Raw genomic sequence first — 19,397 nt, forward strand, 5'->3', positions numbered from 1 at the left:
TAGAAAGGATGTGATATGTCTTAAACAAGACTACCTAGAAAGGCTCCTAGACAGGATATGATATGTCTTAAACAAGACTACCTAAAAAGGCTCCTAGAAAGGATATGAAATGTCTTAAACAAGACTACCTAGAAAGGCTCCTAGAAAGGATATGATACGTCTTAAACAAGACTACCTAAAAAGGCTCCTAGAAAGGAAGTGATATGTCTTAAACAAGACTACCTAGAAAGGTTCCTAGAAAGGATAAGAAACGTCTTAAAAAGACTACCTAGAAAGGTTCCTAGAAAGGATAAGAAACGTCTTAGAAAAGACTACCTAGAAAGGTTCCTAGAAAGGATAAGAATTTCTTTGATCGTGTTAGAATTGTATTTGTCTTGAATGAGTGTTGAGATTGAATCGTTGATACGATTGTATTTGCACCGTACTTGGATGATAATATTCTCTTGATTATGAAATGACCTGAAAAGGAAAGAATAGTTTTATGCACTGTCATGATGCATGTATTGGGATTCTCGAAATAAACGAGAGTACTGTATGTTGTGCATGTATTTATGAATGATGCAGGGATGGATTATATAGTCGAAGCATATTGGTAACTCTTGTATAGCAACTGCTAATTGAGAAAATAAATCCCTGTATGCTCTTGGAGATAATGAAAAGAGAATTCATGTCTTTCGTTCGATGATATCCAGCTGGGGATTTTTGATCTTCGCTTGGGGATGAGAGTGACTTGAGTGATCTGATCCTGATGTATCCTGGGGACAAGAGAGGTGAGTACATTATCTGACCAGATTACTGAGCGTCCTCTTTGATAACATGCTAGAGAAGAAGATTATGTCGGAGAGTCGGCAGTATCGGAGGTATAAACTCCGTTGGGGAACCAAATCTCTGTTGGGAAGAAATCGCTTGAAGATAACTTGCTATGTGGGGATATATTATGAAAACTGCTCTGTGGGGAAGATTCTCCGAGATTTCAACTTTCCATTGCCCCATATCTTTGAGTACTTGCTGTTGGAAAACACTTTTAACCATATATGGTCTTTCGCCTGCGGGAATATACCTGCCCCTGGATTTAGTAACATGGTATGCTTGATGTTTTAGATTACTGGAATTCGAACTTCGAAGGAGAGACAGATACTGACACCATCTGATGCCAGTAGCTAAATAGCATTTGTTAAAATTTGTGACTGATGTGACATGCCCTCAGTAATGGACTAACTTCTCTGGTTGTTCAGTGCCTCTGAGAGATTCTATGAATATGTTATGCCCCTTGTATAAACAAGCTTTTAGCTGACCAAGTCATGTATACAAGACGTCTCTGCAAATTTATTTGTCGGGAGGACTTTTAGTCAGTAATTATGCCCCATGCAGATTCTTCCTGATGTCAAACATTTGAAATTACGTAGACAAAATTGTTTTATAACGACACTCATAAAAATGCAATGCATATGTCTGTCTTGGAGTTTAAAAACATTTTTAGTAAAATAAAAGATGTAAGAAAGTGATATTTGTAAAAACATGATACCAACTCAGGATTTTTGGTAAACTTTAAGGAGTCAGGATACCCTTTTTTGTGACAGTATGCTTTCGAACTAACCATGCTCCAGTTAGGAATTTCAAGGGTTGTAACGTGGCTTGGTTCATGGTTTAAGAAACAAAGGATAAAGGCTCAAAGTTTATTTGTACCCATCCCCATCTTCGTGATGTTCTTTGACCTTACGCTCAGTTAACTTTGCATTTAAGTTCTAGCAGGTCTTGAAGTCGCAACATTGACATTTGATGATGGTTGAAGCACCGAAAGTTTATTTGAAAAGGCAGTCATCCTTTTTGTGATTATTTTTCTTTTGTCGCGGATTTGTAGCGACCTCTTTTTGACTTTGTCGTCCCTATCTTTTGCCTGAACTGTTTATTTTGAGATTACATTCAGCGGGATATTTCGGTTTTCGATAAGTCTCCTTCATAGGTTTTGACTTAACACTTTTTGTTCTTTTTTCTTTTATGGATATTGACTGCCTAATTTGAGAATTACGGGAATCCATCACTTGTGTAAAGCACCTGACATAATTGAGTTAATTGAGTAACTACCCTGCCCCAGGTTGTAATTAAGGGTTTTAATCTGTATGAGAAAGAAAACTTCTACTTCTTAGGCTCAAAGGGGTTAACGATGGATTAACATCCTTATATCTCCACTGTTTAGGAATTGAAACAATGTCTGTACATCGTCAGCATAGTTTGTTCGAAAGCATATTGTACGAGGTTGCAGTATCAATTTCGTCATCCTCCCTTAAAAGGTTCACAACTTTAGCGAGAGTTGAATATCATAAAGAAAACCAAGTAAAAACAAAGTTTAATATAGCAATAGGAGGGGAAATTAATCAAGACAAACGTATGCAATGCATTAATGATTATGATAAAATAAATAGAGTCTGAAATAAGACGGATGTTTAAACAAATAGGAAAGAAATTGCGAATGCGAGTAAATTAATGATCTAAATAGCCATCCTTTAGACTTTGTGTGGCTCCTCTGGTCGGCCAAATTCAATGATCCCTTCTTCAATCAAGTCTTGAATTTTTTGTTTCAATGGCCCACAATCTTCTGTATCGTGACCAGGACTATTTGAATGGTAAGCACATCTCGCATGATGCTTGTACCCAGGGGCGGGATTAGCAGGAGCTGAGTATGGAGGCAGTAGAGTTATCAGACTCTGATCGAGCAAGTGTTGCAAAGCTTGAGCCAAAGGCATGTGTAGTGGGGCAAATGACCTTTTGGGTTTGGATTTCCAAATACGTTGGCCACCTTGTTGCTTATGTTGATCTTTCTGTTGTTGTTGTGTTGGAGCCTGACTAGAGACCAGGACTGCCCCAACAGTGTTGGATTCATTCTTCCCATTGTATGGCTTTTTTACAGCACCAGAAGAAGTAGCCACCTGAATTTTTCCGCTTCGGATACCACTTTCAACATGTTCTCCAGTCAGTATGAGGTCGGTGAAACCAGACGAGGAGCCTCCAAGTAAATGGCTGTAGAAAGGACCCGTCAGTGTATTCATGAACATGTCAACTAACTCTCGGTCAGCCAAGGGAAGTTGGACTCTGCCAGCCAAGTCTCTCCATTTCTGAGCATATTCTTTGAAGCTTTCATTAGGTCCCATGGACATGCTTTGTAGTTGCATGCGGGTTGGCGCGAGATCAGCATTGTATTGGTATTGCTTATAGAAAGCAGTTGCCAAATCTTCCCATGTATGAATGTTGGCACCATCCAATTGATAGTACCATTCGAGTTGGGTTCCAGATAAGCTCTCTTGGAAAAAGTGGATCCAATACATCTTGTCAGCAGTATGAGGCTGAACCTTCCTCACATAGGATTTCAGGTGCAGTTTAGGACAGGAGACTCCATCATATTTAGCAAAGGTCGGAGTCTTGAATTTCGGAGGAATGACAACCCCTGAGATGAGTCCTAGCTCTTCAAAATCCAACCCAGGTACTTTCTGAATTTCCATAGCTTTCATACGTTCTTCCAACCACTTGTATTTATCATCGGGATGTTCATCCTCATGGTAGTAGTCTTCTTCTTCCTCAGAGGGCTTGGCGGAATCGTGGTTACTTTTCGCATCAGTTTTGACACTAGCACCATCGTCTTGTTCATTGTCGTCCTCTTTAGAAACCTTGACTTCTTCAGCCCTCTTGAATGGACCTCAGAATCTTCTTCCCATGTTAAGGACACCCACAGATCTTCTAGGCCTTTTCTCTTTCTTTGTCAGGAGTGCTTTCAGTTCATCTTGCCCCTTGGACAAGTTCAGGATCAAATCTTGAAACTGGGCATTCTGAGCTTGAAGGTCTTTGACTGATTGCTCGAGATTCATGGTGCTAAAATAAACAGCGAGGAGGTGGGAAACCTGCGATAGAAACCTGTGGTGCGATGTTATGAATGCACATGCAATGCTTTCAAGGATCTGTAGGATTTTAGTTAGCAACATTAGAAAATGATTTGGTCGTGTCTTTGTCTGAAGAATTCTGATTCTGGGATATTCTTCTTTGGGAATCAAGCTCACCATATCCAGTGGGTCATAGCCTATGATTCGGGATACTTCTGAATTTGAGGATACATGGCTAGAGGAAAATAAATCCTCTTGCCCCTTGTTAGGTGCTAAGCCTTTGAATTGGAAGGTATGTGGCTAGGGGAAAGTAAATCCTCTTGCCCCTTGATTAGGAAATCAACCTTTGATAGAGGTACCTGAAATTGTGTGCCCTAAATCCCTAAGATCCTTGAAAGGGTTAGTTAAATCATGTTATGCTTATGATGTCATGATGTCATGATGTTATGCGAATGCATTTCATTAGGCATAATGTGAGATAGTAAGGACAAACAAGTCCTTTTAACAAAACCTGCAAGGGAACGAAGGTTAGTAGCAAACACAAACAAGTCACACAGTTTCCTTAGGCTTGTCTTGCATGGAGTTTAGATCATGTGAGATATCCTTCCCCAAAGGTACTTCTATGGATAAGGAGATTTCAGCAACAGGTTCTATAAGTTATCCAGAATTGTCAGCCCTTCTAAAGCACCCTCGGACATGATGCATTTGCACCATGCAATGATACTTTGAGAGAGAACCTATCTGAATTGTAGCATCGGGTAGCGACTAGTTCTCAACATTTGTCAAGAGTAGTCCCCCCACTACGTTCCTAAAGGCAGGATGGGTTAAAGGTGACTAAAGGTCCTTGAGCTCCGGCGCACCCACGGGCACATACATAGACCTCCCTCATTTGAGAAAGGTGTGCATATGGCTATGGAGTCCTAACTCAAGTGTGAACTTCATATTGACTCATCTCCCACATATGCGAAAGAGGTCGCCATGACTATGCCACTCCTATCTTAAGTGTACTTGAATCCGGGTGTAGGATTCGTCCTTCAGTTAATTCCCGAAACAGCCCTGAAAAATAAAGCAAACAAAGCAAACAATAGAAAACATTTAAGTGAATCCTAAACTTTTAAGGTAACCCCTCTTTTATTCGAAAAATCCCCGGCAGAGTCGCCAGTTCTGTAATACGGTGAACTGACTTTAAAGAAATGTCGCGGTGAGCAAGAGTCGCCACCGACTTTTATTTAATCCAATTGGAAAGGCTAAAAGAATAGGAAAAGACCTTTTAAAAAGATTTTGAGTTCGGGGGGTAAGTTATACAAAGGGAAGGTGTAAGGCACCCTTTGCATCCATGGTTTTCCATGGGCTCTTAATTGCTTAGCTCACTTGTTTGTTTGAATTGTTTGAAAAGATTTTCGAAAAAGAACTTTAGCTTATAAATAAGCGTAGTCTTTTTGAATTTGATTTTGAAAAGGAGTGGGAAAAATATTTTAAATTTGAATTTGAAAAAGAGCAAGCAATTAATAGCAACTACTCTAAGTTTTAAAATTCGTTCTTTTAGCTTTTCAGGGCGAAAGGGTCTATCCATACCATAAGAGGGCAAGAAGTCTTTCAATTGGATATTGAAGGGTCATCGAGAATTATCGTTCGCCATAAGACTGTCCCTTGCCATAAAGAGGGCAGGTAGTCTAAGGGAAGGATATAATAGTCATTAATCTTTTTAGGCATCATGCGACGATACCTTAGCAATTGGGACAATCATCGTGTTTCCGAGGCAGCATCGAGTGACTAGATGATTTTTATTCTTTAAGGCAACTTGCTTGAGGTATCCTCGGAATCAAGGGACTTGACTATTTAGTACAATTAGAGGCAACAGGCAACAAAGGCAACAAGGCAACAAGAAGGGTTACCCTAAAGGTGTGTGAGTGCACAATCATGTGGTTAACTTCGATGACATTTATCTTGTAATTAGGTGATCTACGTTCAATTCATGGTTATCACTCCCTAAATTACTAACCAAGCAATAATAAAATAAAAGCAGAAATAAAATTTTCCACGCTATTACAATAAACACCTGCGGAGATGGGAGAAATTAAAAGGCAGAAAATAATAGGGCACAATAATTAGCATAAAATTCTTGAATGCCTTGATCTTCCTCGAACCTTCGATTGACTCTAAACATCTGAGAATTAAACGAACAATAATAGGGGTGAGTGTAGGAGCAATTCATCACTATTGAACAAAACCCTATTTTAATCAAAGGAAAAAATAAAAATAAAAAATATTATCAAACAAAGATATTAGAAAACTTAGCTTTTTATCGGGTGAGGCGCGTGGCTGAAAGATCTTTGATTAACCCTGAAAATTAGGCGCGAAGAAGAAAAATGTTAGTGCATTGACTGATCTACAATTATAGCGTGACAGATAAAAAATTAAAATGGTAATAATTTAGTCAAACAAATAAAAGGCAAGGTAAAAGGCAAACCCCAAAAGGGACAGAATTTAATTTATATTTATTAGAAAAATCAGGTAAAAACCTAGACTAGGGTTAATGGAAAACACCTACCAATAACAGTGATTAGTGATCATGATAGAAACAGGGTTTAAGGCATAAAATAAATTTAATTAGCCCAAAATTAAGTTATTACCCTAAAATAATTATTAGCTTAAAAAAACTAAAAAAAACAATTATTTTAATGTTATTAGAAACATCGGGTTTTTGATTAAATAATTATAAAAACATTTTTTTTAATTATATATAAGAAACAAGATTTTTATAATAAACATTTAATAAAAAGAAATAAACAAACAAATAAAATAAAAGGAATTATGTAATAATAAAAATAAAAAAAATTAGAGGAACTTAGCTCTGATCTGGTATGAATGATTTGTGATGGTACATGGTGGAACTGCTCATTGATGAACGTTAGATTCATCGTTGGAATGATCTGACGGTGATTGGGGGCGAGCGCACCATGGGCATGCATGAGAAGATGCGCGCTGGATCTGCAAACCAATTATAACACAGAATTTATTAAAATAAAACGTGCGGAGCGGAGCTCGAACCCAGGACCTTATGGTTGCTAATGGATACGCTGGCCATCTGTATCACAATTGATTGGTGTTAAACAAATCACCATCATTAAATAAATATGAAAAACAAAATTATATTGAAATTCAAACAAAAAGTCAAAAGTGGGTCCCTTAGGTGTGCGACTGGCCAATAACGGTGGAACACACGCGAGGAGAGAGGGAATTCTGGTTGACTAGCGAATGGAATGAGGCCACGCAATGGTCAAGAAATCCAAGATCCTATTCATCTTCTTCCTTGATGTACCTGCGGATTTTGTTGCAGAATCTTCCACGAAATTACCTACGAATTTCACCTTCGAATTTCCTGCAACTTCAAAACCTTACGAAACGGTGTTATACAAATAATGTGAGTGCCCCGATTTCATAATTGAGGGGCTGCGAGCATGATGGTGGTGTTTGTTTGGACTGAAACGCCATGGATCAATGAAAACGAAAGCTCTCTCTTTCTTGCCCTAACTATGGCATATCATCATACCTGTGCCAAACCTTCAAAACAACGACTCTAATAGACTCTAAACCTTATAACAATCACAAACATATGGTTAGTTTACATTAAAACACATTAAGTCATGACATATGAAATTCAAGAAGGTGAATGAATATGATGAGCATAATACCATGGATACAGGCATTATGAGACTGGAATAAGAGGTTATCCTTGTTCTACATCACCTTAAGGATAAATTGGGACGTACCTTTTACCTTGAATGTGGCTGGACGAGAGATTGATGCTTGCCCTAGTTTTTTTAAAGTTTTTGCAACTTGGAGAGTACTATGAGGCTGCAATTCGTGACCCCTAATGCTGAAGAAATTCAGGTTATATATAGGTTGGAATTAGGTTAAAAGATTGGAGAAAAAATCTATGATTGAGAGATTGAATCTTTGATTGAAGATTTAATTCAATTTGCATGCAATTCTTTCTATTCTTGTACCCAATTTATTTCTTGCATATTTTCCACTTAATCATGGCCATTGGATAGGTTTGATTGGATCAATTATTTGGAGAATGATTCATAAAATTTTATTTCAATAAAACTTGATTTTACTTGATTTAATTTGAATTTAAATAAATAAAATCAAATATAAATGAAATATAATCATAAAATAAATTTTATATGATTAATGGGCTCCTTATAGATTTGAAATCTCGTGGATAGCTTAAACATTAAGGCGCATTTGAAAAGAAATCCAAAATAGCCCCATATTGGCTTCATGCATTTTCTAAAAATTGCTCAACTTCAACGATGCGTATCTCTCTCAATTTTAACCCTATGAAGGTGTTTTTATCTTTTTAGAAATCTTAGAATGTCCTATAAATGACCCTTTTGGTTTCATATCAATTGAGTCTTCCATGTTCATGTATGCTCCATTTTAAAAAGATGACTTTTTGTTGACTTTTAGAAAGACCTATAATGTCTTGATCCATATCTCTTAAATGGTGCATGTTTAGCCTTGGCATGTGAGACACAAAGTTGTAGAGAATTCAATTTCCTTCAAGCTGAGCTTTGGATGGAAAATTTCTGATGTTCCATGTGAAAGTTATGACTGGTCAAAGTTGGGTTGACTTTCTCCTTAAAAAAACTAATTTAGAAACTAAGGTTTTTGATGATTTTGGAGCTTTTCTTGATGAACCATGATCAATCCTTGATCAAATGGTGAATTTGACATAAAATTAGAAGTTTTGACCATAGTTTAATTTTTAGGCCAACCAGTCGATTATTGATCGTTTGGGCCATTGAGTGAGCACTTTTTTGAATCAGGGCTTGAAACTTAGCATGAGGGCACTTTGAATCATATGAGAGATCATGGAATCCACTTGGGATATCAGAAGTTCAAATTCCTTGATTAAATCAGAAACCCTAATTTAGAGGCAGTTGTTTAGGAGAGAGACTGCATGCTTTCTTCTTGTATATCTTTGAGCATTTGAAAGTCAGATGGACTGAAATATGAATAAATATGTTGGGAAAATTTTGGGGTATGACACATACATCAAGTTATTGAACCACACATCGTTGATCTTATTGCGCAATTTAGACTTGATAATATTCATTGCTGAAAATGCTCTTTCTACGGATGCTGTCGATACCGACAATATCAAAGATAACTCAATAAGTTTGTAAACCAATGGAAATGCTAAATGTTTCTCAGTTTAAACCATCTTCATGGCCAAACTTTGAACATCTTCACAAGTGGAAAACGAAACATTTCTTTTTACTTGAAGAACATAAGTTTCTAGTTGATCCCTTAATGTTCCACGATCATCATCAGAAAAGTCTGCATCATAAATATCAGCAAGACGAGCAAGCTTATCAACATCAAACTTGGAGAAAGAGTTTTTAGGATCAAGACATGAGAAGCAATCAAGGATAATTTTACTTCCTTCACTAAAGCGATGATCCATCTCCATACATATTTTGTCAATAGAGACATAAAATATCTCTGCACGGTAATGATGAAGATTAGTGATAGTCCTCCCTTCTACCCTTGAACGACCTCGAACCGGTATTTCGTCATCCATATTTGGCACGGGAATACGTTTAGCAACACAAAATTCTTGGACATTGGAAAATAAATTATCCCAACCACTATCTCTCATTGTGGCCAACCGAGCTTTGACAACATCAACTAATTCCATGGCAATCATAATATTAAGATCTTTTCTTTGCAAGACATTTGAAAGCTCGTTTGTGATACCAAACAACTTTAACATTAACTTCAAAAAATAAGCAAATTTAAAGCTCTCCATTTTTTCTATCAAACCTGCTGCTTGCGATGGTCCACGTCCATCTTCATCAACCATACTAAGCATATTTATCACGGAGGACCGCATTTGATCCAAACGAAGTAATGTAGTATGACGTGAACCCCATCTAGTATCCCCAGGTCTAGTGAGACTAGATGATTGGTGCAAGCCCCTTCCTCTAGATATCTCACCACTCTCAAGTTTATTCAAAATTTCTTGATGTTGTGCCTCTGTCAAAGCATCCTTCCTCTTACAAGATGCACTTGTTATGGTCACAATCAAGGAGATGTACTAAAAGAAATCATGAATAGATGAGCAACTACTAGCAACAAACACAACAACCAATTGTAAACGGTAAGCATAGCAATGGACATAGAAAGCATAAGGGTTTTCATCTAGAATCTTTCTTTGCAAACCATTAAATTCACCTCTCATATTCGAAGCTCCATCATATCCTTGCCCGCGTATCCTTGAAATAGATAATGTGTACTTATCAAGAATACCATAAAAAACATCCTTTAATGACTCAGATGTTGTAACTTTGACATGATGTAGAGAAATAAATCGTTCCACAACATTCCCTTTGTCGTTCAAAAACCTAAAAAAATTCAACAAGTTTACATGGCGGCATAGAGAAGAATAGGTAATGAAAATTAGAAATTGGAAAATACAACTACTAACCTCAACATCACCGCCATTTTATCTTTAACGAATATATCACGTGACTCATCAGTAAGAAGTGAGAACTTTCTATCACCAAGCTCTTCCATAATCACCTTGGTAACTTCATGTGCACAACTCATAGCAAGCTCCTTTTGAATGTCAGCGGAAGTCATTGTGCAATTTTTTCCACCACGGTCGAAAGCATCTCTCACTTGTTCATTTTTAGATTTTACCCAATCTACCATCTCTCTAAAATTGCCCTTATTTAGAGAAATAGAGGATTCATCATGGCCACGGAAAGCCATGCCTTATGCAATGAGATACCTTGAACAATCCATAGAACAAGTCAAACGAATCTTATACAATTCTTCTGATTCTTGGTTGCTTTAGCAAAGTTACTTGCCACACTTTGTCTTTGATTATTATAATCATCATAGTGCTTGACACATGAGTTGTGCAAACTATTATGACTACCAACGTGATCTTACAAGACTTGAGATGCATGCTTCCAATCTTTATATCCGCTTTTAGTGAAGACTTCAAAACCAAAGTGCTCGGCCCTTCCGGGTTTCTTAAAGAGAAAGCAATAAAAACAATAAGCTGCATCCTTGATCTCACTGTATTCTAACCATGTATAATTCTTATACCATGATTTACTAAATGCTCTTTTAATACTTCCAAATTGAGTACGAGGAAAGCTTGACAAATCTGGTTGCATTGGACCTTTCAATATATATGCCCTCCTCACTTGGTCTTGAATATCCGGAGCATACTCATTAATTTGTTTCCTACAACCTGGATCACGCACAATTTCATTTGGGTTAAACTCATTAATTACATTAGGCGGTGCTTCTAATTCGGTTTCCTGTTGCACAATGTTCACATTCTCAATACTTGCTCTATCAACCGAAAATCTCCTCATATCTGAAATTAAATTAAATGAGACAAATCAAACAATCAAAAACAATAAATTAAAAATTTATATTCAATCTCATTATATAATTTTAACACAACAATGATCACTTAAAAATACAAGTAATGCTGAAACACATTTATTCTTAAAAATCATATTGTATAATTTTAAACTACAAATTTATATTGAGTTTCATTGTAGTATAATTTTAACACAACAAATATCACTTAAAAATTAGTAGTACCACTAAATCAGTATAGATTATTAAAAGGTGTAAATTTCAAGTACATAAAGCTTACAAAGTTACACTATCAAGCAAAAAGATATAAATGTTTACAATAAAAGTTAAAATATGTTCACTGCCACTGGCCACAACTCACATATCTCTCTCTGCAAACCACAAAGTCACAAAAAAAAGAGTAAATGTTACAAAAAATAAAACAAGTTTTCTATAAAATATTATTAGTACTATTTGTCGGTGTCACATATCTCCATAAAGCCACAAACCCACCACAAACAATAGGATCCAATCTCCATCTCAAATCTCTCTTTCTCTCTGCAAAATAACTTTACTCAAGGCTCAAGCTCCATAGTTTTTCTTCTTCTTCAAATTAACAATTAACAATCAAAAAATATTTCCATTTTTCAACAAACAACAAACCCAAAAGAAGAATAGAAGAACAAGGATAGTCCAGAAACAAGAAAAGGAAAAGCAAGAGAAGAATACCGAAGTTTAGTCGGAGGTTGTCGAGTGGAGATTCACGTATGGAGGTGGTGGGACTGGGCGCCGTTTATTCTTTTTCCGTTTCGCATTCTCACTCCTTTTCTTTCTTCCTTTGTGTTACTGTTTTTCTTCTTCCACTCTTTTTTTAATATTTTTTTCCCTTTTTTATTTAATGTTTACCTATTTTTATCTTTAATAAAAAAAAAGTTTGGGCCAGAGCCTGGGCAAGTGCCCAGCCTGGCCGGGCCCTAGATCCTCCAGTGAGCACACTAGTACCCTACAATACCATAGAATATTTGCATAAAAGATGCTTCAAAAAAGGGGGCCAAAGTCTGACATCAACAAAAAAACAAATAGTATACTAAGATACTAATGTTCCATCAGTCCTTTCATAGAAGACTACTACATTCATACAGCACACACATAAGTCTCATATACAAGTATTATATACACCACCACCAAACAACATACTATTATTCTCTAAGGTCCCACCCCTATAGAAGACCACTACATCCCAGGGGTTGGCATCTACTATAGTGTCATCTCCATCCCAGCAAATCTGGATTAAAAAATAGAAGCATATTACAACATTTAGTTATTGAGAAAATAAACATTAACACACTGATCGTAAAAAGAACTATTCACTGATGACAAACATAACTTCAATCAAATGTGTTACTAGTTGTGTACTAGGGATCATGTTTGAATTTCTTTCTTTTGTTTTTGTTTTTATCAGTTACTTATCTCATTTAAGTTTCCATGCCTAGCTATTATAGTCCTATCATACAAATCATAACTTAATAGTCCTACAATACAAATCCTAACTTATAAACACCTTAATAGTACACGAGACACCACTTCTAACCTTTTCATTTTATTTAATGTAACCTAATACAAGTTGCTTGGTTGTATAATATCTGTGGAAATGATGTGGCATATTGTCATGTTGCTCACGCATTTGTTATTGTGACGTCCAATTCCGCCTTCATTTATGTGGATAACCAAAATGTGTCTATCGAGGTCAGTTCAAGTAGTCTCATTTATAATCTTAGTATCTTTAGATTAGGAGGTGTCTATCGAGGACAGTTTGAGTGGACTTTCTATCCTTTCATATTCAATACCAAAAAGATCTATAAAGTTCTAATATAGTGCAAAGTTATATCTTAGTTTTAACTTAGAAAAATTGAAAGCATTGCAGTAACTCATTGAAAGCATTGAAATAACTCTGAAGTATGGAATACTACTCAATTTATATTATGTTTTTATTTTATAGAAACTTTGTTTTGAAGAAGGCTTCCATGGTTGTGAAGTTTGGAATAGTACTTACTAGGGTTAAATATACGATCCCCTGCCATTAGGGCGAGTTTTGATTTCCCCCTAAAATATTTTTTTTGTGATTCCACCCTTATAAAACAAAGATTTTGTTTTCACAAGCCCGTATTCCTTGTTTTCCAAATTTTTAATTTTCCAAATTTAAAATAATAATAAATAAAATGCTAACATGGCATTTAAAATTTCATTTAAATAAAAAAAATATTTTAAAAGCCACATGGATGCCACCTTGCAAGATTCTCCACCTCCAGTCAGCCAAACATGGAATAGGAGCTTCTGAAAACAAAATCTGTATTTTATAAAAGTGGGATCACAAAAAAAATACTTAAGAGGAAAATAAAAATCCGCCCTAATGATAGGGGATATATATTTAACCCCTAATTACTATTATATCTTTTCTTGGTAGAATATATTATATGTTTTCTTGTTGCATTTAAGCATTTTTTTTCTCTATGAAATGTGTGTTATGTTTTTTTTTTTTATTTTGTGAGCAATATTACAACATTAAGTACACTTGATGGTTTTGTCTCTACAAAGTGTGTTTTGACATGTGTAGTATTTGCTTAGGTGAGTACAATATCACTTTCAAGAAGAGGAGTTTCTTTTCTTCTACTTTCTTTTTTTAGTTAAGGACTAACATTAAAGTGGTCCACCGTGTAAATTATATTCTTTCAACATCAATCAAATATTAAAACTACAAATTTATTAGTAAATTAATATGAGAATTTGAGGTTGTTAGTGTTTTTATGTTGGCTGCATTTGTGGTAAAACATACATGGGTGTTTAATGTCTTGACTAATGTCATGACATGTTTTATATGGTGTTATGCAGACTGCATTTGTTTAAGCTAATACAAGTTTTATCAGTGAATGTCATGACCGATGTCATGACATCCGTGTCTGACAGCAGGAGCTGTTATGTTTTACTATTATGTTTCTTTATTTCTCTCAATCTACAATTTAGGAAACATTTTATTGTGTGCTGGATATTTCTCTTAGAAGATTTCGTTAACAGCACATTCTGTAACAACCTGATGACGTGTAAATTAGGTTAACTTGGTTAAACCTAATTTGGTTCTTGGAAAGCCCGAGGCCCAAGAGCTGCATATAAGAAGACTGCTAATTTGGAACACAGAGAGATTTGTTAATTATGAAGAATCGTAGTTTTGTGTCTGTGTGTTTTTGTCTCTTGTACTCTAAGCAATTGTCTTTTGATGATTGTATTGGAATAGGTTGTGTTTGTAATTTGTCACTATAAGCTTTTAAGCACGAGTGTGTGTCTCTTGATTGAAGCTTTTAAGCAGATCAATGTGTGTTTTTGAAGTGTGTCTTCTCTCTTATTTGATTAATGTCTGTTTGTAATCACTGCTGTGATTGAGGGGAGTGAGTGGAGATACTCAGGTCTAGGATTAGATTGGAATTACATTGGGTAGGTCTTAAGTGAGGAGTTGTAAACGAGGGAGTTTAACTCTGAATTAAATTCTGCTTATATTGAATTCCCTCCCTGGATTGGTAGCCCCTAGAGTAGGTATTGTTGTATACCGAACTGGGTGAACAATTTGATGTGTTCTTTACTGTTTTTATGCACTTCTGTTTTAAAATATTATTCTGTGTGATTGTGGATGTCATAAAATCCAGTACGACATCACATGTGAGTTACTAGAATTTTCAATTGGCATCAGAGTAGGCACCCTGCCTGTTTATATTTGCGTGAGATCTAGGGACAACAAAATTCTGGTACTATGGAGAAGGAATTGTTAGTGTTTAGAAATAGACCACCCATTCTGGATGGCTCTTGTAACGCCCCATATTTTCAAATTTTAATTTAATCGGAAATTAAATTATTATTTTAAATTATTTAGTATTTTCGTTGAACTAATTGGAGGAATTATGGAATATTGGTCTTTGGGCCAAGTGTGGTATTTAGTAATGAGGAGGTGTTAAGTTGTTGAGCCCATTACTAAATTATGTTATGTTTTCATAAAATAAGGAAATAAGAGGAAATTGAGAAATAGAGGAGGAAAACCTAAGAGGGAGAGAAGAAGAACTCATGGACAAAACTCATTTTCGTAATCATGGTGCAGCCCTCACAAAATGAGTCATAACTTTCTGCTCATAGCTCCAAATCAGGAAATTCTTGAAGATTCGGATTCTACACGAAACTTCCTTCGATTTGATATATTAATTCGTGTTAGAGAAGTTCTTAATGAGGGAGATAACTGAGTCTGAAGATTGGAGATTCTTGCTGAATTTGAAGAAAGAGGACTTACGGGTTTGTTGGAGAAGAAGGGGAAAGTCCAGATTCTTGGCTAAGGTAAGGGGGGACTCTTACGATTACTCTCTTTGATCGATTCATAAGTAATAGGATTGAATTGTATATTGTTTGATTCAATTGGGATATAGGTTAGGTTTGTAGTATTGAAACTTTAGGTTCAATTCATGATTAATGATGCAATTGGTTACTGTGAATGATGGATGTTGTTAGATGTGAATTGTAGTGTGTTATGATGGTGTTTGGTAATTGAAAATTGGCTCTGTTTTGGTGTGGATTTGTATTGGAATGAATGGGTAATGAGTAGAGAAATTGAAATGCTGTCAAACTGTGATTTTTTGTTCTGGTTACGCTGTAACCGGGTAGCAGCCCTGCTGTAACCGGTTACAGCTGAATGTAATAGATAGCGAATGTAGTGACGGTGATGTGTAACCGGGTAATAGCCCGGCTGTAACCCGTTACACCTGACAACTTTCAAAATTTAATTTCTTAAATAATTCATAACTTCTGAACCGTAACTCCGTCTAGGTCCCCGTTCAAAGTGTTAGAAAGCTAACAAAATGCTCTTGGTGAAGAAAATAAATTGATTAGCACTAGATGATTTAATTATTATGTGGTTATGGAAATGACATGTAATTGTATATGTGTATGTCATGGATTAATGTTATTTAAAATAACATGTATGGGTATTGTGTACTATGTGCTAGTTGTGATACATGGAATTGATGAATGCTAATTTTATGTATTGTTGTGATTTTTACATGATGAATGTATGTTGTACAAGTGGTGGATAATTCAATATGTTGTATTATGGTGATATGCTGATATGTTAAGATTATATGGATAATTCTTATTTGCATATGTTTTGGTAATTGTGTGTATACATGATGCTTAAATTTATCAAATGTATATGTTGTCTTATGGTGGTGAGTTGTATGTTACATGTTTAACTGTTAAGTGTAACAATAAGGTGGAATTGTGGCAATGTAATTGTTTTGTGGATGTTGTATTTGGATGTTGATTATGCATAATGGAATTCTGAATGGTGCTGAAATATAAATGCATTATCTTGGTGTTACTTCGGCGAGTTGAAATATGATAATGATTTTTCATATTAATTGGTGTTGATGATTAGCATGCGATAGGTGATGCATGCATACATAATCATAATTGTGGCTATATCCTGGTGTTGGATCAGCGGTAGCTAATTCCCATCGTGTGGAATTAGTGAGTTGATGTATTTGTATCCTTGACGATGGTGGATCAGTGAGATGGGTTAATCCCATGGATTGGTACCACATGTATGTAGTTGCATTGCATAAGGTTATATGTATGATTATAACATGAATGGAAGCTGTCCAATGTTATAACGTGGTGTGATTGATTTAATTGTTGTGTTTGATGTATTAATTATGGAATGCCTGAATATATTTGATTAGGTGAATAATATGCATGATATCTTGTTATTGGTGGATTTATAACATTAATTAATTGTGCATGAGACTCACCCTTATTGTTGATATTTTTCAGATTAAGGAGTACCGGCTTGTGCTTGGTGAGGATAACTCGTAGAGTTACTTCGTTTAGTTCGGTCGTGTCGGTGTCATGCTCTGGTCTTGTAACACTGAGGGACGTTTATTTTAGAATCGTTTGATGGAGTATTTCTTGTGTTAGAACGATGTTTGGTGGTTTTAAAACGGTGAATATTATGTGGATTCCCGATTGTTTATGTTATTCATTTATTGAAGTATTTTTTCGCTGTGTTAACATATTTACTGAATAATATGTTTTGATGTTTCCCCTAAAGCATGACATGGTTAATGTTTTAAATATTTCGGAGTTGTAATACCCTTTTTATGTTTTACTCTGAACTTTAATTGATTGTTCTGCGGGGTTTAGAAGGTTGTTACAATAGTGGTATCAGAGCAGGTCGGTCCGTCCGGCCAATTGTCGAGTCAGTTGAGTTGTGCAACAATTGAATACTGTCGGCGTATTATTCCTGGGTATGCGACATGTGAGTGAATCACTGTTTGTACTTGTTTGTTTTGTTGCAGGAGTTAGTTTGAGCGAAGTGGGGGAGAAGTCTTGCTTCTCGGAAGAGGTTCAGTTACAAGTTTGCAAAGAGGATTGTTGTCACGATGTTTTAGAAATTGAACTTCGGCGATGGAATGTGTTGCTCAAGTTATAAGAAGTTTGGAAGCGAAGAGATATGATAAGGGGTTGTTTAGAATGTGATTGATTTGAATAGGATGAGTTTTGGAGCGGAATTTCCGTAAGCAAAACGCGGGGAAATTGCTGAATCGTTATGAAACTTCAAAAATTCATAACTGGAGTTCTGGACATCCAATTTGAGTTCCGTTTGAATCGTCGGAAAGCTGACAAGATGAACTTTGTTATAAAAATGATTTCAGCAGCTGTAACATATTTAATTGTGACAGGATGATGTTGGAAAGAGGTGAAGTTGCGGTTACGCTTGTTCTTAGAACTAGACTTGTTTGTTGGTACTGCACGGGATGTTAGTGTCAGAGTTGAACGGATTGAAGGAATAATCAAAAGGTTTGTGTTCTTTATCAATTTAAAATCCCTTTCTTTTTCTTTAACGTCTTTTATTTCTCTTGTTTACTTATCTATTGGATTCTGCTTTGATGTTGCGGAAGCATGATGAATACATAACCAATAAGATGTTCATTTTAACTTCTAAAGGATATCAGAACTTCTGACTTGTTCACTACAGTTCTGCAGATTAAGGCTCGGAAGTTCTAAGTTAAAATGACATGTGCAGACAGTAAAAGACACATTCATTTTTATCCTGGTTCACCTTCTAACTAAGGCTACCTCTAGTCCACCTTCTTCAGGTGATTTGCCTCTCAACAGAGGTCTTAATCCACTATAACCAAATCATGATTACACTTGCACGATCCTCCATCGTGACTAAAAACCTACACAGACAACTGCTGTGACTAACCATCTGGACAATGACCCGCTCAGTGATCTCCGCGAGATATAACGTCCATTGACTCAGGCACCCTGCACAGCAAACCACTGTGACTAACCCTGCACAGCAAACCACTGTGACTAACTTCTGATAATGAATTGTTCAAGGATCCTAGCAGGATATAACGTTCATCTATCTTCTAGAGATTACATGTGTGCTTCTTAGTTAAGCAAATTGTCTCCTATTCTAAGTGCATACTTTAATATATAACACACTACGAGCAACAACTCTATGTGTTTTACATTATGAATACAAGATACGTGCGTCTTACAGTCGTCTAGTCTTCAGCTTCTAGATGATATATTTGCTTTACTGATTGATAAGCAGAATTAAAAGATTTGCTCCTTTTTGATGATTGCTTCTTCAATCTGATCTTCATCTTCGTTCTTCTTTAAGCAGTTTAAAAGCAACAACTCTTATGTAAATATGCTTCTTTAATTCTTTCCTTGAATATGGAGGTTGAAGTTTTTGAGCAATCACTCCTTCTTGTAATACCATCTCCTTTAATTCTGATTAAGCATATGTTGAACATTTTCACGAGGAATTGATTGCTTCTTCAAAAATAACTTCTTCTTCTTTCTCAGAATCACATAAGGAGCAGCAACTCTTATAACCTTTGATTCTGTCTTCATCATCAACTTTTGATTCATCTTTAGTAAGTGTACAACTTAGCTTTCTTGGGACGCATACTGCTCATTTAGCAGGAGCTGTCTGTCTTCTCTAGAACTCATCTTCTGGGAGGCAGATGATAATAACGATTTTGTGCCATCATACACTTCATGTATGTTGCCTTTTGCGTAACTTTT

At 35.9% G+C, this 19,397-nt stretch overlaps 2 protein-coding genes across 2 annotated transcripts; both read right to left on the reverse strand.

Moving 5' to 3' along the window:
- Window positions 1-9,099: 9,099 nt before the first annotated feature.
- On the reverse strand, window positions 9,100-10,661 carry LOC131658583 (uncharacterized). Its single transcript, XM_058927862.1, has 4 exons — window positions 10,375-10,661; window positions 10,036-10,291; window positions 9,711-9,984; window positions 9,100-9,575 (listed from the first exon to the last, which is right to left on the reverse strand). The coding sequence occupies exons 1-4, from the start codon at window positions 10,659-10,661 to the stop codon at window positions 9,100-9,102; spliced, it is 1,293 nt and encodes a 430-aa protein (XP_058783845.1).
- Window positions 10,662-10,840: 179 nt separating this feature from the next.
- LOC131658584 (uncharacterized) lies at window positions 10,841-11,278 on the reverse strand. The gene has a single exon (XM_058927863.1). It carries the CDS (start codon window positions 11,276-11,278, stop codon window positions 10,841-10,843), a length of 438 nt encoding a protein of 145 aa, XP_058783846.1.
- Between the last annotated feature and the right edge of the window lie 8,119 nt (window positions 11,279-19,397).

This window comes from Vicia villosa, linkage group LG3 (assembly GCF_029867415.1).
Source record: "Vicia villosa cultivar HV-30 ecotype Madison, WI linkage group LG3, Vvil1.0, whole genome shotgun sequence".
NCBI classification, from domain to species: domain Eukaryota; kingdom Viridiplantae; phylum Streptophyta; class Magnoliopsida; order Fabales; family Fabaceae; genus Vicia; species Vicia villosa.

Excerpts from the sequence above, each read along its gene's own strand:
- LOC131658583 (XM_058927862.1), bottom strand. The coding sequence starts at position 10,661 with ATGGCTTTCCGTGGCCATGATGAATCCTCTATTTCTCTAAATAAGGGC. Across the intron at positions 9,985-10,035 it reads ATGCTTACCGTTTACAATTG|TACATCTCCTTGATTGTGAC; the intron begins GTTGTTGTGTTT and ends GATTTCTTTTAG. Across the intron at positions 9,576-9,710 it reads TGGACCATCGCAAGCAGCAG|TTGATGTTGTCAAAGCTCGG; the intron begins GTTTGATAGAAA and ends CCATGGAATTAG.
- LOC131658584 (XM_058927863.1), bottom strand. The coding sequence starts at position 11,278 with ATGAGGAGATTTTCGGTTGATAGAGCAAGTATTGAGAATGTGAACATT.